The sequence below is a fragment of the Protopterus annectens genome, chromosome 3.part0 (genome assembly GCF_019279795.1).
Source record: "Protopterus annectens isolate FY-2018-M chromosome 3.part0, PAN1.0, whole genome shotgun sequence".
Lineage (NCBI taxonomy): Eukaryota > Metazoa > Chordata > Ceratodontiformes > Protopteridae > Protopterus > Protopterus annectens.
Window position 1 is genome coordinate 1197104546 of NC_056731.1, and position 26070 is coordinate 1197130615.

At 37.3% G+C, this 26070-nt stretch overlaps 1 protein-coding gene across 1 annotated transcript in view; it reads left to right on the forward strand.

The window, feature by feature from the left end:
• Window positions 1-26070, forward strand: part of DNAH5 (dynein axonemal heavy chain 5) — a 1226896-nt gene that overhangs the window by 575215 nt on the left and 625611 nt on the right. The window contains exon 20 of the mRNA XM_044065791.1: window positions 16354-16530. Within this exon, the coding sequence (XP_043921726.1) occupies window positions 16354-16530 (177 nt within the window). The remainder of the gene's footprint in view (window positions 1-16353; window positions 16531-26070) is intronic.

Genomic DNA, 26070 nt, shown 5'->3' on the forward strand with positions numbered 1-26070 from the left:
AATCCTTGAGAAATGTAAAATCGAATTTTAACTTATGCTTTGGAGTTTTTATACAGTTTTTTTTAATTTTCCAGTAAATTGTTCTGGAAATGCAAACACTTCTAATGTTTTACATAAATAGGACAATCTGAAGAATCAAAAGCTCTCTTGATATCTAAGCTAATTGGGACCAATTTCTCGTTCATTCCTTTTGCTAAATCTGAGATAGTTACTACCCTTTTTATATTGTCATATACTAATCTACTATATCTCTTAATGTTGTAGTGAAGATGGAAGTAAATATTTTATAGTCTATATCTGGTAATGAAATAGGTCTATATAAGGAAAGCAACTTAATATCCTTTCCTTGTTTAAATATAGGTGGGTTATAGAAAATTTCCATGAGGGAGGACTTATTTTGTCACTCTGAATGTTCCTGAAAGCATCACTCAGTAATTTGAAAATATTTGATGGAAACAGACTATATAATCCTATAATCAAACCATCTAACCCAGGCGCTTTACTATTTATCCTTTTTTTAAAACCTTATTTAACTTCTATTAGGGTAAAAGGTTTATTCAGCAGAGATGTTTGTTGGTCATTAAGTTTCTTAATAACATTTTTTTCTTTAAATACTTGTCAGTTTTGTAATCATCAGGATTATTATTTTTATCTTCATTAAAATCCTCATGGAATTTACAAAAAATATTAAGCGTTTCCTCTATGTTTGAAGTAAGCTGCAGAATCAGGAAGACATATTTTCAAATTCAAAGTGAAGCCACAGAAAATCCTATCTGTGGGGCTTAGAGCGATTGTTAGTTAAAATTAGAAAAGTTACAACAGGTACTGCTTTACCTGCTGAAGCATACCCCTGGAGACAAAGCATAATGGTAAATTGTTTTCCTGTTTGTTAGTTGTGACTAACTGGTGGGAGCATAGTGTTGGTGCTGGAAAACTTCCATTTACTCTGCTCCCTTTCTGGAAAATACAGTGTGTGTACATGTGTGTGTGTATGTGTGTGTTTGCACAAATTTTTTTTGGCAAGTTTTAATTACTGTTAAGCTTGCACTGGAAGATCGTAGGCTCATTCTGAAGTGAGTGAAATCCTCAGGATCCAGTGATAAAAACTCTGATCTGTAGTTCCACATTTTAAATAATTATTTGGATGTGCAAAGAAAAGGCCATTTCCTAAAGCAGCAGTGCACATTTACTATCTACCTATTGTCCATTTGCCCTTTGTATATTGAGTGGAACCATTGATGAGATTCATACCTAATAGTGCTGGTTCTTATGCACTCAGATATTGCCTGTAGTGGTGCAGAAGATAAACCTGTAGCTCCTGTCCATCTCTGAGCGTACACTGTCACTTTCTTTAGGGTCCCCCTCAGATCTCATTATGCAGTCTGTCCCTTTTGGCTGGAGTGCTGTGGGCTATATATCATAGCTCTTTCTGGAACTGAATTTGATTTATTACTAGATTTGACTCATTTATTCAGTATTCAGTCCCTTCAGATACAAATGAAGTATGTTTTAATTACTTAAATTATCATTTAAAATATGAGGTAGTAGTTTTTTGCAAATTTCAGTGCATATTGCTAATTAGGCACAATTTATTTTGGCAGTGTTTGCTTGTCATCATGGATTTTATATATATATATATATATATATATATACATATATATAAATATATATATATATATATAAATATATATATATATATGTGTGTGTATATATATATATATATATATATATATATATATATGTAGATATAGATCGATAGATAGATAGATAGATATAGATATATATGGGTCCCCTGCCATTAACCGAAATTACACTTATCCAAATTCCAAATAACCAAGATGACTCCACTGAAACCACATTCCATCGAAGCAATGAACCACTGATAATTTTAACAGGGAAACTAACCACTTGGCTCTAATTTTGTTTTGGTGTTTTCTTTTGTCTCCTAGTAGCCAAATGGTTATTTCAGTTAATGGTAGTAGACCCAAATAAATATATATATATATATATATATATATATATATATATATATATATATATATATATATATGGGTCCCCTTCACATGGTCGACATTTCAGAATGTGGAAGACCATATGGCCGAAACCATATGATCGACATTCAAAATGTCGGCCATGCGGAACCAGCATCTCTGTACAGTGTGGAATGGAAAGATTTCCATCTTCTGCACTGTAGAGTTGGCATATTTAAGTTCTGTGGGGTATTGGTGACGGAGCCCCCCCCCCCCATCGGGGGTGCAGCATGAAGGTAAGTTTTTGTGGTGTTTTTTTTTTTATTCCATGGTCGACATTTCGAATGTCGATCATATGGTCTCAGCTATATGGCCTTCGAAATTCTGAAATGTCGCCCATGTGAAGTAGATCCATATATATATATATATATATATATATACATATATATATATATATATATATATATATATATATATATATATATATATATATATATATATGTGTTTGTGTGTGTGTGTGTGTGTGTGTGTAGATTTATATATACATATATATATATATATATATATATATATATATATATATATATATATATAAATGTCTACTTCAGAAGACTGACAGACCAAAAGACTGATTCCCAAAATACTGAAAGCTCAAAATACTGAAGGATGAAATTTGCCCCTTCTCCACTGTTGTGTGATCTTGGAGTTGGTATATATAATTAGCAGGGGGGGTTGGGGTGTGTAGCCCCCCACATGAGGGATGCAGGTAGGCTTGCCCCCAGCATTAAACATGTTTTTAGTATTTTGAGTTTTGCTTTTTCAGTATTTTGGAATTCAGTCTTTTGGTCTTTCAGTATTTTGGGAGCCAGTCTTTTGATCTGTCAGTCTTCTGAAGTAGACCCATAGTGATTGTCCTTTGAGACAAGGTAATTTGCTACTGTTTTTGAGGTTCAGATTACTCTAGCCTAGTGGCATTTTACATTTTGACTGGCTATTTCAATTTTCTGTTTTCTGTTTTTATACTGCACTGGTCTGCACATTTTGACACTTAATTCAACATGCTGTAGGTGACACTGTACAGTAGTTGGTTAATGTTTTTCAGTAGTCATCTTTAAAGCGATTGGACAACTTGTTAGGATGTTTTGCCATTGGCTAACATGCTCATTGAGAGTCTCAGAATTGTATTTTTTCTAGTTTCATATAAAGATTACAAAACGCAGCATTGTGTTCGATAATGGGTGTGACAGCTGAGCTATGAAGCAGTGCAGTGATATACCTGGACTGATTAGACATGCTTTTTAGAATTAAATGGGCTACAGACCATGCTTGTTTGACTTCGGTAGACCCATAAAGGTTGACATTTAAACTGTTATGCAGTGTTATCCCAAGATCTCTAATGAAGTACTGCTTTTTTATGATGTGACCATTTATTTTGCAATCTGCTTGTGTCCTTTATACCAACTGTCATGATGTTATGCTTGCTGACATTAAAATAAGTGTGACACTACTGCACTAGGTGTATGTCTTTTGTGGACTATTTTGGAGAACTTCAGCATCTTTCATTGAATTACTTATTTTAATCAGTTTGCCATTATCATCATGATATATGATTATTTATGTCCCTTTTCCTACTTTTTATATCTAAGAAGAATGTTCAACAAGGAATTGGTTTAGTGCAAAGCCCCATGAGCAACATTGGTAACCCACATTGAAACAGATTGTGCCCTTTTCTTTAACCATTGGTTTATCAAGTGAATTATACATATGGATTGACACTGTTTGGTTTTTATATATCAATTATTGCCTTGTATAGAATAATGATGAATACCTTAGCCAGGTCCAGGTCAGCGGTATGCCATGTCAGCTCTTCAGTAAGAAGAGCTACTGTTGCCTTTTCAAATAATACCACAAAATACAGAAGGAAAACTCTCCCTTTAACAAGCCCGTATTGTTCCAAGGTTTCCTGTAACATTTAGATAAGCTGCATTGTGACTTTTTTCACAATTTCATGTAGAATGCAAATCATGTTAATGGATATATGCAAAAAAGATCTGATTCACCCTTTATTAAAGTTGTGTTTTTTTAAACATGAGAATTTTACCAATGAGTGTATTCTACTATAGAATAATTTTGAAGGAAGGGAGTATCCTAAGCCATTAATAGACAAATTATTCAAAGAAGTAAAAAATAAATGAGAATTTCAATTTAAACCTGTTAGCAGGAATGAAGGAGAAAAATAATGATTTGCTTATAAGTCATCCTAACAAAGAACTCTGTAGATGAAAGAAAGATCAAATAATTAGTTAGGAAGAATTGCAGATTCCTTATGAATTTCCTGATAATTTGAATGGAGGAATGTTCAAGTCTCAGTCGTACAATTATTGTAGGTTTATTTTAGAAGGCTCTAAAGTATTTGTTAAGAGTAGGAGTTTTAGTATTCACCTGAATAATAAATTTATTTGCAGATGTAAATTTGTGGTGTATATTGGATTTTGCTTATTATGCTATACATTTTATATAGGCAGAAAGATTAGAGAATTTACTGCTTGGGTATATGAACATGTGCATGCTGTTGCAAAATTAGATATAGATAATGCTTTGGCCAGACATCTTGTGAAAGATTGTGTGTGTGTTATTAATACTAGGAAAAACAATATTTTTTGTGTTTAGTGTGATTGATTCTGTTAATAATTATGAATATAGTTTTGTAGCTGAAGATGATTTCGATTGGAAGGAATACTGCTGGCGGATTAGGTTAAATAATGCCTGCCAGTTCCCAGGTTTGAATGTAAAGAAAATTTCAAAATTGTGCTTAATAGGAAAGTTAAAACATTGATTGAATTAATTGATGTGAATTATTGATTTAATATTTAAATGTTTGTAGTAATGTAATGCGGATGGTCTGATGAAGTTCCATTGTGAATGAAAGTGCTTACTACTCTTCTCTTATTAAAATTGTGCTTTTTAGTTTCAACTAGTTCTTATTTTAATTGATGTTTATTGGTTCACTAGTTTGTGAGTTCATTGGCTCCTTCTTTTGTGTCATAACCTTATTATTGTTTTGGGGAATGCAAGCGCTTCTATTGCCTTACTCATAAAAATTCCAGCTTACTTCATTGACTACTTTCTCTGCATCAAGAACCACCATCAAGAAATGTATTTTCTTATATTCTACTTCCCTCTGGATCATCATTGTTCTATTAATGTTGTCAAATGTTTGCCTCTCCTCCACAAAACCACACCAATTCATATCTGTCAATTTTGTCATAACCTTTGCCATTCTTTTAGATATTGGAGACATAACCACTTTATAATCATGGCTTAGATTGAAATGTGCCTATATGAAGCTGGGTCTGGTGGGTCTACCATCTTTAGGTATTACAGCCACCACAGTTTCTTAAACCATGTTGGTGCTTCCCCACCTTTTAAAATACCGTTGAACAAAACCTTTCAGATCTTTATCACTTTCTTCCCTCACAGCTTCCAAACTCCCACAGGAATACCACCTATTCCTGGAGACTTCCCTGTAGATTGATTATGCATTGCTGTTTTATCTCATTTCCTCATATATCAACTGTCAATTGTTGAGCCTTATCTACCTTTAATCTTAGCATGCTTAAGTCTTCCATAAATATTTCCATTTGTTATCTTTCTTAATTTTACATTTCTCTGCTTTATACACATTTTCATACAATTTCTGGAATATTTCTAATACCTCTACATGATCTCTGGTTATTTTTCTTGTTATAGGCTCCCTGATTTTGCAACAGCCCTTTCTATTTTCTTTTGCTAAGTTGTTGTGTTAAAATCTTTTGTGCTCTGGAGTTATTAATAAAAAAACAGATGCTTAACAGAAATCTTTCTAAACTCATGCATGTTGTCCAGATACTCTTATATTTTCTGTTTAGCATTTTTGCAGTTGTGCCTCTTCTTGTTCTTTGAAATTCCCCTTATTCTGCAATACTTTAACATTAGTCAACCCCTCTAAATAAATCTTGTTACTTCTTAACCATATCTCTTTTTTTTTTATTTCTATCTTATTTTTAAACTCCTCTTTCATTTTATCCCACTCAGTAGCTATCACTTCTGAAGAAATTTCTGTCTTCCGTAATGACTCTCAAATAATTTCCGGTACCCATTCCTTAAATTCCTCTCTTTTTAACAGGAAGTGTGGATGCAACCGTTTCTGATTTTTACTTCATTATCCCTGATTTTTATCTTGGTTGTTACTGGCACATTATCTGAAATAGTTATTGCATGTGTGTCAAAGCATTTCAATTAAATGCACATTCCCGTGAAATATCATTTCTTTCTAGTCCAGCCCAACCCAGTTATTCAACCTTTGCTGAATAATATGCCCATTCTCTCTCAGGTCCTACTACTGAATTCAGGTCATCCATACCAAATTGTTTTCATAAGTTTCTTCAGAAATCTATCCTTTTTTGTTATATTTTCCTTTCTAGGTCCCCCATGTGCATACTCTTACAAATCAGGTTCTAGTTTCCACCTATAAATAATAATCTTTTTTTCCTGTTAATGTCTTTCCAAACATTAAAAACACGAAGTGGGGTATACGTGTTTCAGTCCACACACAAGTTTAACAAAATCAACAAAAGTCCAGTCCTTCTCATCCACTTATTCTAATAAAGCCATATTTCACAAATCCGATTGATGCTTTATAATCTCACATTTATTCATAATTTCAGTGTCGCTTTTCTTCTTTCTGTTCATCTCCTTCTCCCAACACCCAAACTCAAGTTCAAGGTACTTCTGATTCTTCTAGTCAATGTTTCTTTTTCTGTCTCTGGAGCATTTTCCTTTGGAACATTGGAAAGGGTTTTACTGGCAAAGTCTCTCTATGAACTTTATTATCAGAACAATGAGAAGCTGAGTATTCTTCTGTTTGATAGCTCACTTTTTGTTAGACACATTTTTGTATTTATTCCTTAGCCTGTTCTGCATAATAAAATATGTATATCTAGCTGTATATATAATATATATATATATATATATATATATATATATATATATATATATGTGTGTGTGTGTGTGTATATATATATATATATATATATATATATATGTGTGTGTGTGTGTATATATATATATATATATATATATATATATATATATATATATATATATGTGTGTGTGTGTGTGTATATATATATATATATATATATGTGTGTGTGTGTGTGTATATATATGTGTGTGTGTGTGTATATATATATATATATATATATATATGTGTGTGTGTGTGTGTGTGTATATATATATATATGTGTGTGTGTGTGTGTGTATATATCTATATATATATATATATATATATATATATATATATATGTGTGTGTGTGTGTGTGTATATATCTACATATATATATATATATATATATATATATATATATATATATATATATATATATATTCTGAAGTCAGCTGGATACAGACGCTTGAGTCTCATGACTGCCACTTGACAATCCCAGAGTGCTGGAATAAATTTGCTTCTCTTCATGATGTATACTGAATAAGTATTTTTCACACTTTGTCTCCAGTTTTAATACTTTGTACTTCTGCCACATTTTGTCAAGATCGTTTTTTTCTCTGATATTATTGAATGTCTACTAATACAGGTCTTGGCTGCTTTCTCAAAGCCAATGTGGAGCATTTCCACATGATATGCCCTCTCAGTTAACAAATCTTGTTGTGGCATACCAGTGCAGTTGTGACAACCAGCAGTGTAATTCTGTGACCCAGAATGATAAGCAACAGTATAGTTGAAGGACAGCAGTCGAGCTGCCTAACGTGCAATCCGCATGTCTGCTTGATCAGACTCTTTTGAGGACAGTAGCATGGTCAATGCTTGATGGTTAGTATGGAGAGTAAATTTATGACACCATAAGTAAGTTCTCCATTTTTCAACAGCCCACACACATCCAAGAGCCTGGTTTTCAATTGTAGAATATTTCCTTTCAGCAGCAATAAGGATCCTAAATGCAAAGGCAACAGCCCATTCTCTATGGTTAGGGTGAACTTGAGCAAGGACAGCTCCAAGCCCATAATCAGATACATCAGTAGAAACCACAGTAGGCAAATCAGGGTCAAATAAAGCCAAGGCTGGACTGTCTATCAGCCCCAGTTTCACTGACATAAAACTGGGCTGAGCTTCCTCAGACCAGGAAAATGGCATATCTTGGCAGAGGCAGGCATGTAGGGGTTCTACAATGGTGGCAAAATATGGAATAAACATATTATACCAAGGTGCAGGTCCAAGGAAGGAACATAACTTGGAAACATTGGTGGGAGCTGGAGCACAGAGAAGAGCCTCAAGATGTTCCTAATTAGGCTGTATCCCTTTTTTTGTAACAGTATCGCCCAGAAAACGCAAACTGGCCTGATTAATCCTGCATCTTTTATGCATTTAAGTACTGATTGAAGTGTCCAATCATGGTTAGCCTGTGTGCGCCCCCACAAAATTATATCATCTTGTAGCCTGCAACATCTGGCAACCCAAAATTGTAGCAAGCATCTTTTGAATAGCAGATGGAGCAGATGCTAACCCGTATGGAACTGACAAAACAAGAACAAGCTGTCCTGAGTAATAAAGGCAGTCAAGTCATGGCTGTCTTCATGAAGCAAAAGCTGAAAGTATGCACTTTCTAAATCAATGGTAGAGAACACTGTTGCTCCTTTCAGCAAGGATAGCACTTCATCAATGTGAGGTAAAGGAAAACTGTCCATAATGATAGTTTATTAGGTTCTCTGAAATCAATGCATAGGCGAGTACCCACCAGTCCTGTTTTGAACCACCACAATGGGCGAGACCCAGGGAGAAGCATCAGTTCTTTCAATAATCCCTGCTTGAAGAAGACGATTGAGCTCTGCACTTACATCCTGCCGAACTGACAGAGGAAGGTGACATAATTTCTGTCGTGCTGGAGTAACAGAATCTAATACTTTAACTTTGTGCATGAAGCCTTTTGCACAACCTAGGGTCAGAGGAGGTAACGGAGCTGTGGAAAGAAGCATGACAGGAACCAAGTTCATGGTAGCATGTGATAAGACAGTACTGTCATTAAAGCACAGATGTAGACCCTTTATTAAATCCATGCCCAGCAAAGCAGTTCCACACTCCACAATGAAAACAGATGTAAAGCATGAAACATCATCTTTGGACACAGTAACTAGTAAGCAGCCAAGTACAGGAAGTAGAGCAAAGGAATAACTCACTAACTTAACTGAAGGTGGCAATAAAGGTTCCCTTGAAAGTGAGCATTATATTTACATTTAGACAAAATGAATAGTGATGAGCCAGAATCTACAACTCAATCCTCAAATGCAGTAGCAGTGATGTTTTCATTGTGACACTGCAAAAGATTCTCTCAGACGATGAATGGTCACTTAAGTAAAGTATCTAAAGCTCAGGTAAGGCAACTTCCTGCACATATCATGTTTGTAAAGAACGGCAAACACGTGCAAAATGACCAGCATTCCGGCAGTTGTTAAATTTAACAGAAGCAGCAGGACAGTGTTTATCACTGGCAAGATGTTAATCAGATCCACAACAGTAACAAGCATGAAGAGTGGCTGCAGAAGGCATAGCAGCTGTAGGCTGTGAAACAGGTGGGGACTTGGAAGAAGGTCTGTGGTGGTGGCGACCAGCAGCAGACACAGGTTGAGTATGTAAAGTCCGTACCAGGATTGGTCTGTCACCTGAAATAAACTTTGCCCGCTCACCCACAGCTTCAATTTGTGTAGCAATTGTAATAGCTTTATCCAAAGTCAAGTCCGGTTCTAAAAGTAATTATTCACATATATGATGACTAGACACATTTTATGTGATCAGTTGGTGGAACATTTCATCCACTTTAGTATCAAAGTCAGATTTAACTGCTAATTCTTATAATGCGGCCACATACTGAGGCATAGTTTCATGGGCAGCCTGAGCACATTTTCTAAAAGCATGCCGCTCAGCAACATTTCTCCATGGAGCAAAATGAGCTTGTAAAGCCCTAATAGTGTCTTCCATTGACATACCTTGGTTTGGAAGCATGTAAAACAGTCTCTAACCTTCAGTTCCTAAACAATGAAGGCAAGGTGCCTTTTTGCATGCTTCTGGCCATTTATCTCCTGATGCACCAACAACCAGCATGTAGTTATTAAACATTTTCAGCCACATATCAAATGGTATAGCAGGTTCACCCGGGCATGGCAAAAATGGTGGAGGAAAAGGATTAGCAGCAACGGCCATTGTAAACAACAGAAACAAGTAAGTACCTCGTTGCCAAATTGTTAAGCTACTAGATGACTAATATAGACAGACTCCAAGTTCAATATTAAAGATTTTAGTCGAACCATTCGAAGCAACAACAGTAACAGAAACCCTCAGTACAACAGGAACAGGAACATCCAGTCCTTTTCACATCCACTAACTCATCTCCCCTCCTTCCGCCTTTCTCTAGCTCCACCTAGTGGCACAAGACCAGAACACATTAGCTACCCTATAGTGGTGATATTAGTCAATGTACCACCAGACCACTAAGATCCAGCAACAAAAATCACTTGCAGATCACTAAAGCCAATAACTCTGCTGGTGAAGCACTATTCTCTTGCACCATAGCCAAATTATGGAACTCCCTTCCACCCACAATTACCTCCGTACCATCATGCACCCACTTCAAAACTTTACTAAAAGCGCACCTAAAAACATGCTGGCTATGCCCTTGCAACTCCCACTCTAATATCACCCATCCCATCCAGCCACTACCTTTCTTTCCACTCCACTAACTACCTTGATTATAGCAAGCTCAGATGCTCATAAGCCTAGTACTTATACAGGAGGAACTTCTTATTTTAACATTTGTTAATGTCTGTTATGTACTTCACAGATAAAGATTCTAGTTGTCTACTGATGTACTATGTTCTTCATCTGTAAATATGTTGTAAGTAATTGCTATGTAAATTGTTAATCGCTATGTAATCCAATGTAACTACTGTCTGTTTATTTTAACTGTGGAGCTTTTCTCCCCGGGCCTCCACTGAAAATGGACCTACGTCCAGTTGGACACTCCCAGTCAACAAATATAAATAAATAAATAAATAAATAAATAAATAAATAATGTAAGCACAGGACAGCTGTATCATAAACTGATGCTAAGCTACTAAGCCAAAATTCTGACAGGCTTATTGTGTCACGTTTCTATCTGCTGCCTTTTTGATGATACATATCCTACATGTTCACTTGCAGCACAGTAGATTAAGGCTGATTTGCATCAATGTTAGTCTTGGACACTAGGAATTTAAAGGGCACAAGGGATTTCCATCTGTTTTGTTCTCCATATATTTTACTATGGGTGAAGTCTGGAATGTAGTTATAGTATAGAAAGAATTTACCTCTTTATGGTTGCATGTGAGGTTTATGATCTGAAATGTAAGAGTTCAGACACAACTGATATTTGGGTCCAAGTTGCCATCTTTTATAAGATATTTATTTGTCTTTGTTGACTGAGAAAGTCAGATTAGGCAGAGCACATTTTCAGTGGAGGCCTGGGGAGAAAAGCCCCACCCCAGTACATTTATATTAACAAGTGAATTTCATACAGTTCTCAGAAAAACAACAGTTACATTTCTTATGAAACAGCAAACATATTTACAAGATAGGTATATACAGTGAAGTATTTGCATCGACAATTATACGTCTGTACAATTGTTACAGCTGTAAAATCTTGCAGAAGTAAATGGACTGATACTGCAAAAGGGAAACATTATTGTATACAAAAGTTTAGTGTTGTTTCATTTCAGTAGAGAGGGATTTGCAAGGAGTTCAAGACATGTAATGAAGCTATTTATAAAATTATGTAGGAAGGGAGAGTTTTGTACTGTATAAGTCTGTAAAGAGATCGAGAGATGTATTGAAGTAGGAGGGCATGGAAGATGTTAGTATTGTATAGGAGGATAGTGGTAATAGCATATAGGTTCATAGGTAGGTACCAGGCTATTGGCCCAATGGCCTACGTAAGCCTAGCCAGCAAGGTTCCCTGGCTTACACCACCCAAGAAAGTTATTTTCCTGTGCCACTGTCGAGCAGAAACACAGAAGTAATCCTCGGGGTGTATTTCCTATTTCCCATCCACTCATCAAGATTTTTCTTTACGAGTGCTAATGAAGAAGTTTGCTTGACATAGATGGGTAGCCTGTTCCAGAGTATGGGAAGTCTCTGGGACAGGAATCTATCCCTCCAGCATGTCCTGTTTATTGTGGTGACAAGGTTTAGGTCCCTAGAGCGTGTAGCATGGAGGGATTGGGATTTCTTTAGGTGTAGCATGTCCAACAGCTCTCGGTTTGACATAGCTTTATATGTTAGAAAAAAGTCCAAGTTGCCACTACAACCAAAACGAAATGAATCCAAAAGGCTACTAGTGGAATCACAAAGACGCTGGAGACGTGAATAAATTCCACACTTTTAATGAAGGTTGTTTAGCGCTTTCATCTAGTACAGCTAGACTTCATCAGAACTGAATGAGAGTTGGAAGTCCTCTTGGCAACAGATGTTAATGACAACAGTTCCTTCTTAATAACTAAAAGTTCGGAGTGCAGTCATTTGAGTCTAGAAGCGGTAGTTCCTGACTTCAGAATACATCCCACAAAGAAAAGCAAACAAGGGGTCACTGATCATCACCCCTCTTAACTGCCAAATCACCCAAAGGCAAATATACATTTATCGACCAGGAGGGTAACTCAGTATCAGATTTGTCGAAACGATCTGCAGCAAAAATATCGATTAAGCGCTTAGGTTTCTGCAAGTTTTCCTGCTGCTGTAATCAACCAAGCGTCACTTCCTACAAGGGCCTTAGTAAGGGCCTTGCAGCACCCCCTCCCTCCTGATATACGTCACATGATAGAGCTGAGCTGGTGTGCTCTGCACAGCACCACTCGATCGCTTTTGCAGTACTGTAGGAAGTGACGCTTGGTTGATTACAGCAGCAGGAAAACTTGCAGAAACCTAAGCGCTTAATCGATATCTTTGCTGCAGATCGTTTCGACAAATCTGATACTGAGTTGCCCTCCTGGTCGATAAATTTATATTTGCCTTTGGGTGATTTGGCAGTTAAGAGGGGTGATGATCAGTGACCCCTTGTTTGCTTTTCTTTGTGGGATGTATTCTGAAGTCAGGAACTACCGCTTCTAGACTCAAATGACTGCACTCCGAACTTTTCGTTATTAAGAAGGAACTGTTGTCATTAACATCTGTTGCCAAGAGGAGTTCCAACTCTCATTCAGTTCTGATGAAGTCTAGTTGTACTAGATGAAAGCGCTAAACAACCTTCATTAAAAGTGTGGAATTTATTCATGTCTCCAGCGTCTTTGTGATTCCGCTAGTAGCCTTTTGGATTCATTTCGTTATAGCTTTATATGTTAGGCAGAGATCACCTCGGAGTAGGCGATATGCTACCGAGTAAAGCTGGAGTTTTTTGAGATGGTCAGTGTAGGGCATTTGTTTGAGGCCAGTAATCTTTTTGTGAGGTACTTCTGTGGCTTTTCCAGCTGCTGCAGATGTCTTGTAAGGTACATTCCAAAAGGGGCGTTGTACTCTATAATGGGCCTAATGAGTGTCGAGTAGAGGGGAACAATGACCTCTTTTTTTCCTGGATGAGAACCATTTTATGATGAGGTTGCCACGTAGAAGGACTTCCTGACTACTGTGGCGATGTGACTATCAAAGGAGAGACTACTGTACACCTAGGTCCCAAGGTCTCTTATCACACATTCAGTGTTAAGTAGATTGCTGCCTATGTGGTAGTTCATGGGTACAGAGTTTTTATCAAAGGGGATGACACTGCACTTTTTGGCATTGAGCTTGAGGCCATGGCTCTGACACCAGGCATCTGTCTCAGCGAGGCCCTTCTGTAGGATGTCCACATCATTTTGGGACTTGACTATGGCTCCTAGTTTACAGTCATCTGCGAACTTCATTAGCCAGAGGCCTTCTGTGTTAGCCTGTACTTCAGAGAAGTATATACCAAACAGGAGAGGTCCCAGGACTGAACCCTGTACTCCACTTGTCACTGGTTTGAGGTCAGATTTGGAGTCTGCAACTTTTACAGTGTGGGTTCTGTCAGTGAGCCAGTTGGCAACCCATCTTGTGAAGTAGGGATTTATACCTAGTTTAGTGAGTTTAGCTATAATTCCAGAATGGGGGATGATGTCGAAAGCCTTGACGAGGTAAAGATAGGCTGTGTGAACCACCTTACCCTCATCTACGGCTTTGGTGAATGCCTCAAAGAAGTCGATCAGGTTCAGGAGGCATGATCTGCCTTTCACAAATCCGAACTGGGTGGGATCTAGAGTTTGGAGATTACCAATGTCTTTGTTTATGAGTTCCATGATGAGGCAGAGAACATGGTATAGAGTTGTTTCTATTTAAGCTGCCTGTTCCAAAGTAGTATATCCAGAAGGTTTATAACTTAGGTATACAGGAGATGCATGAGAGGGGTAGAGCAGTAGATGGGGGAGTTAGAAAAAGAGCAAGGTTGGAAGTATTGTTTAAGGGTGGGGTGAAAATGGATGTGTTACGTCAAGTGCAAGAAGGAAGGGTGTTAGGGGTATAGTGATTCAAGTAGGGGCAATAAGTTTGTGATAAGCAATAAGAAGTGTGTGCTTTTACAAGATATCTCAACCTGGTTATATGAACTTGAGCATGACTAAGACTGGGTAAGGTATTGTTTGAGATGGATTTTATAGTTTGGAAGTTTTTTTTTATAAGATGCTGTCATGCCTATAAGTTTTAACACATTCATGCTGTTGTGATCACCATTGACCTTGTCCCTCTCTTAGTTTTATTCTCTGACATGAATTTCAAAATTCATTTACTCTTACCATGATCCTTATGATATCACAGTCCAAGCTAATTTGGATAATTTTCCTTTGTGCTTGTTTGCTTTCATCAGTTATGAATGTACAATGTATGATTTAGAATATATAGAACAGCAGACCTAGGGTAAAGAATATCTGTGCTTTACCAGCAGCCCACATTCATTTTACCAATATAGTGTCACCATATAGCATACAGCAAACCTTGAGAATATTCTGCATTTCATATTCAGGTGATGAATTCGTTGATAAACTGTTGACTTGTCCTACACAGTTTTTGTTGCACACCACTTTGGATGCATACTCTAAAAGTTCAAAATGTGCCTTTCATTTCTAAGAACTATTCTTGAGGATGGAGATAAATACTAAAATATGTTAGCCACTGCTAGGCTGAAGTCAATGGACTGATTATGTAGAGCATTTGGAGGTAGATTGCAACCACCTTTGTCATCAGAATACTTTTCCTAGTATATACCGTGACAGAAAGCCATGCCAAAGAACCAGAGTTGCATTATTATATTTCTAGTATAGCTGCGTATAGACACTGTCATGCTAAGAACTGAAATGCTAAGAAGTGTTCAGGTCAAGATTACTAATTCCACCTAATGTTTGTTTGTTTTTTTTTTTTTTTACTTTCAATTGCTTTAGCATAATCTTGTTTGTCCTTCTTCAGACCTAGAACACTCACATTCAAATGCTTATAAAAGAAACAGCAAATGTCAATTAATTAATTAATTAGGATAAAAAGTCAAATTTTAAAGTAACAGACTCTGTTATTTAAACTTTTCCAAAAAGTTGCAGCCAAAAACAGTAGTATACAATCCAGCTGAACAACCCTTGGATATCAGGAATCCATACCAACCTACATTCATACATTTTAAATACAAATCTAAAATACCAGTTAATTAATTTTTAGCAAGTATTTATACAACTAAAATAAATGTTTTAAAAACCAAGGTGAATATATGTATTAAATACAAGAGGAAGTTCCTAAATAAAAAACAAATTCCATTTTCTAACTTCATCTTTTTAAAGCCAAAAGCCTTAAGAAACATTTGATCGAAACTGTTTCGTTCAGACCTGGGGGCAAGTATGCTGCAGTGGAAATTTGCCATCTTAGTTCTTCAATTTCTAGGTTAATTTGCCAAGGGCCACCTCTCACATCTGTACTTATATGTTTTAAAACTGAAAACTTAAAGGAGTGGTCCGAAAAATCAACTATGTGCCTAGCCAATGCATTTTTGGCTGCAACTTTTTGGAAAAGTTTAAATAACAGAGTCTGTTACTTTAAAATTTGACTTTTTATCCTAATTAATTAATTAATTGACATTTGCTGTTTCTTTTATAAGCATTTGAATGTGAGTGTTCTAGGTCTGAAGAAGGAAAAGCACAGTCTTTTTCCGAAAGCGCTTACAACATTAAATTGTTTTTTCCACGTATTTCCTGCTCGCTTTGGTTTTTGGATTCTAAGTTTGTGTGTCTGCCTTTCGTGTTTATAATCTTGTTTGTCTCCTAGGTGTTGAAAGAGGTAACTGTAAAAGCCCAGGCAGCTGAGAAAGTGAAAGTTGAAGTGCAGAAGGTCAAAGATAAAGCCCAGGCCATTGTCGACAGCATCTCTGCTGATAAAGCCATTGCAGAGGAGAAGCTAGAAGCTGCAAGGCCAGCCTTGGAAGAAGCTGAGGCAGCACTGAAGGTCAGTACCATAAACAGAGAAATAGCAAAGCCTGTAGTAGGATTTCCAAGGGATTAAATGTAATATTTCACACTTGCTTTCTAGAATGCCTTAGTTTGTTTTTAAAGAATGGAATTTCTCAACCTTAATCCTAAGGGTCTGTGACTCTGTTTGTTTGCACACTATCTACGCTAGGAATGCATCTTTCTTTTTTCCTTCATAGTCTGATTCATATTCTCAGGCAATCAGGCATCACTTAAACACTTACTCTAAGATCTTCTTCATAGGATGACCGAAATAAGATTATCACTGAAAGGTCATTCATCATACATATATCATCAAATAAAAAAATAATTAAAGGAGTATCTCATCACTGCACAGAGCAGTGGCAGCAGGAAAATGAAATTATGCGCCGGGTCATGTAAATATCTATATCAAAATGTTAGCATTCAGAGTAATATATTTAAGCAGGCAATCCCCTCTGCATCTTTTTATCCCCACGTCTTCAATGATATTATTACTACTACTGTGAGGTCATATATCTCTGGGAAAGTGGGCTAGTAGAGAAGCATGATGTAATATTAACCCCTTGTTCATGTTTGTGTTGCCTTGATGTTATAATATGAATGCATGGTGGAGTATGGTTGGTAATGCATCCTACATTAGGGGTAAACAGTAGTTTGCCCTCCTCAAAGTGATAGTGGAGCATTAAATATGTGTTTTATTAAGTATTCTGATCCAGTCCTGGTTTTGTGGGTTTCAGTATCTCTCGTTTTTAGCTGCAATAAGTTCTTTGCTCTGTCCTGCATGTATCTGATTGTCTATTTTTGGTGCTGGTCATTTGGTGAATTTTCATTTGATCACTTTAAGGTGACCTCTCCTGTTAGTTATTACCTAGTACAGTTTAATTTCTTTGTAGGTTAAAATGATTCTGAAGTCTTGTAGGTAAGATAGTGGATTAGAATTTTTATATCTGATAAATCTGGATGATGATGTTCGGAAGAATCTATCCAGTTCTTTTCCTGTACATACTATTCATCTGATTTTACTAAAAATGTGATTTAGAGCCAGTCTCCTTTAGGAGTGGAATTAACAGGAATTAAGAAAGTTTAAAGTAATAATTATTAGTACAAACATGTTCTAACTAGCAGGGCAGTGATAATTTCATATGCATAAATGGTTTATTAACTCAAGTTAATGGGTTATTCTCTGCATACTTGTATATGTCTGTTTGATTTTTGCTGCTTTGCATTGTTTAATATATGATTCAATGCAACTCTTTAAAGTCTTGAAAAAGGAAAGGCTCAGCGGGAAAAATTCAGGGGATAAACCGTAGTAGAAACAGACACTGCCAAAATAGCAACACATATAGACAGTCTGAAATAAGCTGTGTTTCTGAGATTAATTTTGCAATCTTGTGTTCAGCAATATGAGAGATGGTTCGCTCAGAATGAAGAATAAACTAAGGTACAGGATCACAATCCTAGGATGGGTTTCCACTGAACCATGAAAGATTTACCCTTATCAAAGTCAGTGAACTTGTGTTAGAAGCTGTCTGGTGACACTGTGAGGTTTACAGAGATTCCAGATGGCACCCTGTACCATGGTCAGACTTTATTGTTTGTGCTGATCCGGATTAATACATAAGGCAGTACTGTATAACAATATATGCAGAAGTATTTTTGCTATTGTAACATGAGATTTCCTGATGAGTGGTATAACTGAATCAGAAAGCAGAATTCTGAAATATCCGGGAAGAATAGTGCATTCAGTATTGTGTTAAACAGTTTCCAACATCTGACTTCCTTATATTTTCATAAAAAGAAAAGAGCATTACACTGGCATTTTCATTTTTAGCAAGCTACGAGGGGAAATATTTGATGACATCATTAGACAGAGGTTAACAGTGAGACATATGGTGCAGTTGCAAGATTAGACTCTGTGACAAGGAGCTTAAAAATAAAGGTTTTGCTTTTATGGTCGTATTGCAGTTTGTCAAATGAGTAGGGTAGGTAAGGTGTCATTACCTGTCAACATCACACTTTGCTGAGTTGTGTTATAACTGACTTGTGTAGTTGACTGTAGCAATGACTTTCATTTGGGTCATAGTTTTGTAGTTGTGGAGTTAGTATAAGTAAGGGTGTGAGGGGTTAAGACCAATCGATGATCCAACCAATGGGCTACAAATTGGTTGGATCATCGTTTGAGTTTCCTAGTTTGTGGGTTAAGACCAATGTTTGAGGGTGAAGGAAGGAGAAGCCCCTCACATGAAGCATTTTTTATGTGTTACTGCAGCTAAAGTGGCTGGAGAACTGCACATTTTTGTTATTGATGGAGTTTGCCAGCTATTTAGCAAAGCAGTATTTCTTTGTCTTGTTCACTGATGTTTTTTTTGGCATGGAAGCATTGCTAATGCTAGAAGTTAGTGTAGGTCCATTAGTAGATGCACACTCGGAGTGATACTTTTGAGCAACAGTTTTGAGGAAATTATTGACTGCAAAAGTGTGTTAGCAGCCAGTGTATGTTTTTCTGAAGTTGAATCTGTTCTGATGTTTTGCATCTTCAATGAATGAATATGTGATGAAGTAGGATTGATTAAATGTGTGTCATTGGTTGTGCACATCAAGCAAACTGAATATAACTTTTTTTACTTGGGTCATTTTATCTTGTTTCACTCCATAGTGAGTTGTGAGTTGTCAGGCAGTCTTAAGAATGTGTGTTACATAAATAGTAATGTCTGATAAAGACCACCTGGATGAATTCATTCTGCCCTTTGCCTTGCTCTGTAGACATACTGCTGATATTGACTAACTTTTCTTCAGCATTCCCCTTATGAGATAAAACAGTGATCTGATTTTGTCTCTTCCATCCATTCCTCAAGGGATGGGTTATCAGATCCATCTTGGATCAAGCTTCAGCCACTCTCAGATATTGGATCCAAAGCTCAGGCTCCTCCCGTTACCCGTAACCTTTTGCAAGTAGAGTTGCCTCAAATCTTGTTTGAAGCTCATTTGCTACAGACACAGTCTCCGTTGTTCAGGCTTGGATTAAGCTAAATCAAAGCAAATTTTTTGTTATTTTGCTATAGTTGTGGGTTATACCCTCTTACATATTTGTCATTTTTACCTTCATGTGTTTCCTACCTTTCTTTACTCAGGAAAAAAAAAGCTTTAGATCTAGTTTTCTGTCTTCACCTTCTTGGCACACTTTTCACTGTCTAACCTATCAGTGGTAGTGTTTTAGTACTTTCAGGCAGTTTTTTCCTGCCCCGTGTTCTCTGATTGCTGTTTTTTTTATGGTTGTGACTGTTGCTGTGACATTTATTGTGGTTGTTTCTTTTTAGGTGACTGTGTAGGCTCTTCTTGGCATGGGTAATATGCCATCAGGAATTTAAAAATTCTGACCTGTGCCCATAAAACTCCAAAGTTGGATGCACACACCAAGTGAGTTTACCATTTAGGAGATGCTTATCTTGATGACCAATTCCCTATTTGTACTGCCTTGGCACTAGAACAGTCAATGAATGGAGAAACAAATTGTTTTAAAAAGTCCCCCTTGCCTTTGCAGGAGAAGCTTACCTTCCTCACTCTACTGCTTCTACTGTCTCCCTTTCTGCCATAAAAAGCTTTAAGAAATCCAAGGGTGTGACAAACCAAAAAAAGAAGTCCAAAGAATCCATTAAATGGTTACCAGATTGTTCCTTTTCCTCGAGTCCAACTCTTAAACTTGCTAAGATCTCTGACCCAGTATCAGCATTGGATCCTATTTTTATTGGATTTGGCACACCTCCATTGTAGGAACCATGTTTCTTCCCAGAACTAGTGTCACACAGACTGCGATCCTCTTTTCTACGGGAAAGAACTTTCCATTGTTCCTCCAAACCCTCTTTCACTGCTTTGTCTCTCTGGTCAGTGCAGTTTTCCAGGAGCATTTATCAAGTAGATATGGATAGAATTATGACTATGTTCCTGAGGACCCAAATCCAGTTGGGGTTTCTCCTGGCTGTGACCACAGTCAGAGCTTTGGGTGTGAGTCAGTCCTTTCATCATATTATTACTCTTTCCCTGATGCAATCTTTGGATGTGGTGCTGCTGCGCCCGGTCATTTCCTGGGGTTTGTCTGTGTTAGAGCGAAAGACCTGGTCTTCATCAATCCCAGTCACATCTCTGATCTGACCACTGCCAAGGAGCTCACACCCTAATGGATTCTGGAGTTGAGTTCATACCTCTCAACCTGGAAACATCAAAAATCTGGACAAGGCCCATGAAAAATAGGTACAGATCTGTACGCTGAATCAAATTTGCATACATAATTATGTAACCCCACCCACTCCAAAGTAAATTGTGGGATATCAACTTTAAAACACAAACTGAAGAACAGACAACCAAAATATAGCACCAGTATCCCCCTACAGCCATTCCAATGTCCCATTACCTGCCTATTTCACCCCATTTAGTATAAACACTAATGTGCATACTGCTTTACTTCTACAATGATTATTTGGATTTTATTTTGACATTTTATAGCACAATGCACAAACACTAAGACATCAGGTAAACAAAGCAATACTGTCTCACAATGAACAAAGACTTAGCATTAAAACTTCTCTGCTCTTGAAAGTCACATTAATTGAAACATCATTGGAACCCACATGGCCACACCACACCCAAAGAAAATGCATCTGGCCTGTGGCGGATAAAGATTACCTTTGAGCTGTTTTCAAATCATAGGCCCCTTGCACACGAAACATACATGTGGTTTTTGATACGCCTTCCTGATTTTATTAAATTGTATTCCTTGTATAATACAGCACACTTGTTAGAGTGTGTTTTAAATTTATTGTTTTGAACATTTTTCCAGTAAGCAATGAAACAAAATGCATGAACCAATAATGACAAAACTGCCCAATTCAGAAAATTTCCATCATAAAAGTCTACTCAAACTTCTACAGTCAACCAGTATCAGTAAATATGCACAATCTCTGCAGAAGTAAAAAGTCATCTAAATAATTCCACTTTAAAGAGATCTGTAACTAATAAAGAGGTTGCTGCTACCAAACAGCTTTATATTTCATTGTTTCACCTACAAATAAAGTGTATGTTGCCCTTGAGGAATAAATTGCCTATGTTGCATTAAAATTATAAGCTATATTACAATAGGGAATGTATGTCAAACTGATAACAGGTTCATAGTTACTAGGTATCTCCACCAATTAGGACATTCTCAGGACAGCAACACCCATCCCCTTTAAAGGTACAGCACTGTACAGTATCAGCAATCCATCTGCATACTGTGGGAGTAGAAACCACAGCCTTCTGCATATAACTATGAACACAGCCATGATTTCACTGGGGCTCTGTTTGACACAAACTTACAACTAGCCAGACTTCCAGAATCCATTATTACCACACTCCACAAACAGGCAATAGCACCCCTTTCCTGTTAAAAGCCACCAGCAAGATTGATTTTTCATCTTTTCGGCTTGATGGTGGCCACCATAACTTTGATTCCTCTTTCCAGGTACCACATGAAGGTGCTTCAATGGTCCCTATCAGCACAATAGTCAATTGGCCCATGAATTTTCAAGTCTCTCTCACAAAAATCTGCAAACTTTTATTCTTTGTTAGCTATAATCTCTAATATTTTCTCAAGATCCTACCTTCTTCCCAGTCAGCATTGACTATGAACTCTGCCCAGCTGGGCATTTCCTGGGAAAGATGTTTCAAGACACGTGGTCCACCACAGAGGCCAATCTTCACATTAATATCCTGGAGATGAAGGCAGTCCTCCTGGCATTGCAGGTCTTACAGAACTCTCTCCACAGAGGTATGCTATCCATTTAAAGAAACAATATGTTAGTAGTCTGGTACTTCAAAACACAATAGGGAACATGATCTTATTGCTTGTGTTGAGAAGCCTTGAGGGTTTAGCAAAAGGTGATGTGTTCTGACCACATTCTGATAGTGGCACACACATACTAGGGAAGTCCATTGCTCTAGCAGACAGGTTGAGAAGGTCTATACTTTACCCAAATGAGTGGTCCCTCAACCCAACAGTGGCAGAACAGATTTTTGGCCACTGGGGCCAGCCATGCTGCAATCTCTTTGCCTCCCCCTTCAACACCAAGTATAGCAGGTATGTTGCCTTAATTCCTCAAGAGGAGTCACCAAGGGATGCTGTGGCCCACACTTTGCCTCTTGGTCTCCTGTATGTTTTTCTTCCTATCCTCTCATCCCAAACTTTGTACAGAAATCACTGATGAGGAAGAAGGCTATAGTGATCCATCCTCATTGCTCCCTTCTGGCCCATACAGGTGTAGTTTTCCTTCCTCTAGTCTCATCTGATACTCCCTCCTTGTGTGCTGGACCCCACTTCAGATCTTCTCTCTCACCTGTCCATAGTGCCTCACCCAGTCATTTAAGCCTGCAAATTGACCACATGGTTTCTCCATTTCTGATGATGGCTAGGCAGTCCAGGCTTTCTTCCCAAGTCCTTTACATTCTGACCTCTGTGCAGAGACCATCTACCAGAAAGATTTATGAAAGCAAATGTAAGAGATTTTCTATCTGGTCTTCAAGTAAAAATCTGTACCCTTTTTTCAGCCCCTCACCAGCCAATCTTGGACTTCCTGGCATCTCTCTTCATTTCCCTTCCCCAGCTGACCTAGCTACTCTAATATCAAGGCTCATCTAGCAGCCATCTCCAGTTTCTATGTTGAGGAGAATCAATCTTCCATCACATCCCTTAAATTGTATAAGGCTTTCCTTAGGGGCACCCCCCTGTTAAGGTCCATGTTCCTCATTGGGATATTACCATTCTCTTACAGGCCTTGACTACACCCCATTTTTTACCTGCAGCTATGATTGATTTAAAATATCTGGTCTGGAAGATCTTATTTTTGGTAGCAGACGCCTCTGCTACAAAGGTTTTGGAGCTGCAACCTCTTTCTTGTAAACCTTATTTGGTCTTCCACAAGGACAAAGTTACACAAAGAAACATGCTTCTTTACTTTCAAAGGTGGCTTCTGAATCATCTCTTAGTCCGTCTATCAACCTTCCCATTTACTTCCAAGATTCACAAGATGAATATGTTTAACATCTGCTGGATGTGGACCATCAACTTCATTTTTACTTACATTACACTAAAAAGAGTAGAAAGACTGACCAGTTGTTTATCTCCTTTTCACAGCCAAATTGGAAAAGGGGTATCTAATGTTATTCTCTCAGTGGTTGTCTGATTGTATTTCACACATTTATCAAGAAAGAAGGGGTTATCTTTACCTACACCACCTAAGGCTCACTTGACTATGCCAGTGGCTACCCCCAATATCTTCTTCTCCAGAGTATCACTTGATGATATTTGTGCTACAGCTACTTGATCTAATGTCACTGCTTTCATTTCCCATTACAAGTTGGATTTACAGTCATGGTCTTGAACTTCCTTTGGTTTGTCCTCTGGAATATCCTTCTATGGGCCCTCCTAAGACTGATAGTAGCTGGGAGGAATGGACGGAACATCAGATATGAAAGTTATATAATCACCATAATGATAGATCTGTGTTGTCTCTTTCTATGATAGCACTCTTGTCTCTTTCTGTCCTTCCACAGCTTCCCTCCCTCCTTTACCTATCCATTTATTTTTATCCTTTGCTCTTGGAGTGCACTGATGGTTTCCTTGACCTGGTCATGTACCCTTCAAGCTCTAGGTTTAGAAGCAAGTTAATTCTATGAGGTGATGAGATTTTTCTGTAAGAGGGAATTATATTTTTTATGGTAAGGTATGGGTCAAATTTGATCTAAGGTAAATCACTACTTGCAGGGAGTTATGGATAAGGGGAGGAGTTGAGCTTTGGATCCAAAGTCTGAGTCAAAGTCAGATGAATCCAATAACCCATTTGTTGAGGAAGGACAGCAGCAGACAACACAGATCTATCTTTATGATAAGTACAGAACTTTCATTTTGTTTAATAATACCTTGAGTTTTTCACTGCTGCTGAGTCTGTCTCCCTTTGTGAGATGTTGTTCCATATGTCTACATCCCTGCTGTGTAAAGAATCTAGCCTCATTTCTGTCTTGAGTTGTCCTTCCTCTTGTTTCAAATTACAGTCATTTACATTTATGTGATTGCTTTCTACTTTTCTCACCCAGCAATCATATGTAGCCTGTTTTGCAAAGATTCATTCTTTGTCATCTGTATTCCTTTAAGGTATTTGAATATTTCTGTCATGTCTTACATCATGATTATATATGTTAAGTTCTTCAAACCCTAAAAAATGAAGCACTGACTAGCAGAGCACCTCCATGAACAGTCACCAATAAATGTATAGTGAGTGACTTGTGTATGGTATGTATATTCACTATAGTTTTGCAGATAACTGGCCATAAATTTGAAAGGGGTATGATGGCAGTCTTTGTCTTACCTATTCGAGTGTTGTTGCATCCTCAAAAAAAGAGGGCAGTACATTTTATTAGGAATTGCAATAGTGAAACTGTTTAAAGAGGAAAAAAAAAACAGATGAAACATGCTGGCACTCAACTTTCATTTGTAGGGAGGCTTGTGTGTTTTGTGTCAGTCTGATATTATAAAACCAAGGTTTAAGAAAGGACACTTCCTTAAGGCTTGTTCATTTAACCTAATAAAGGGCTTTATAATGTATAGCAATGAAGAAAAAAATGCTTAAAATGAATCAGGAGATTGTAAACTTGCTTTTGTTCACTTTAAGAATATGTTATGTTATTTTGATGACTGGTTCAAATATGGACCGTTCTATTAAAATTCACAACTTAGAAAAAATAATGTAGTAACTTGGGTGAAGTGGGGGCAAGGTGCTCATATTCGCAGTGCAAGTGCAGTCCCTTACTTAACATAATGTTTTTCAGGTTTGCTCAACTTGAGAGATGTGTGAAATTTCAATGGAATTGTTGATCGGAACCCATGAAATTGATGTACTTGTTAGCCTTAGTTATTGTGTGACCAGTTTCCCACAACAGGATGGTGTATTTATGACAGTAGTGAAACAATGTACTTTCTAAGATGTTGCTAGGACTCTTCTCCTTATCACTTTCACCTTAAAAATACATCATACATGATACTGTCCCTCTCTCCTTAATAAATTCAAGATTAAACTTTCTTCATACCCACTATGAAATTCATAATCCCAACAGCCAGAAGCATAATTTGGGTGGGGGAAATGGGTCTGCCATCCTAGTGCAAAATGTCAGGGGCACAGTCTTCAGTGCCAGTGATGTATTTGCTAAAGGACTTCATCGCTCTATGTGTGGTCTAGTGCAGTACTGGTATTCAATAATGGATGCCGATACTGTATTTTCAGTCAGCGCTGAAGCACTCTGCAATTCCTGTGTTAAATTTACCTGTAGTAATCCGCTGTATAATAGAATAATGTTATCCTTGTAGCAAGTGGTTTGCTACAGATTTTTTTGGTCCTCAAATATGCTACCCGGGAGGGATCCTTCTCCAAAATTACTCTATAAGCTAGAACTCATTGCCTGAAGATACTAAACAAGTTGATAGTCTGAAACGCTTCAAAAGCCCCTTCAATCC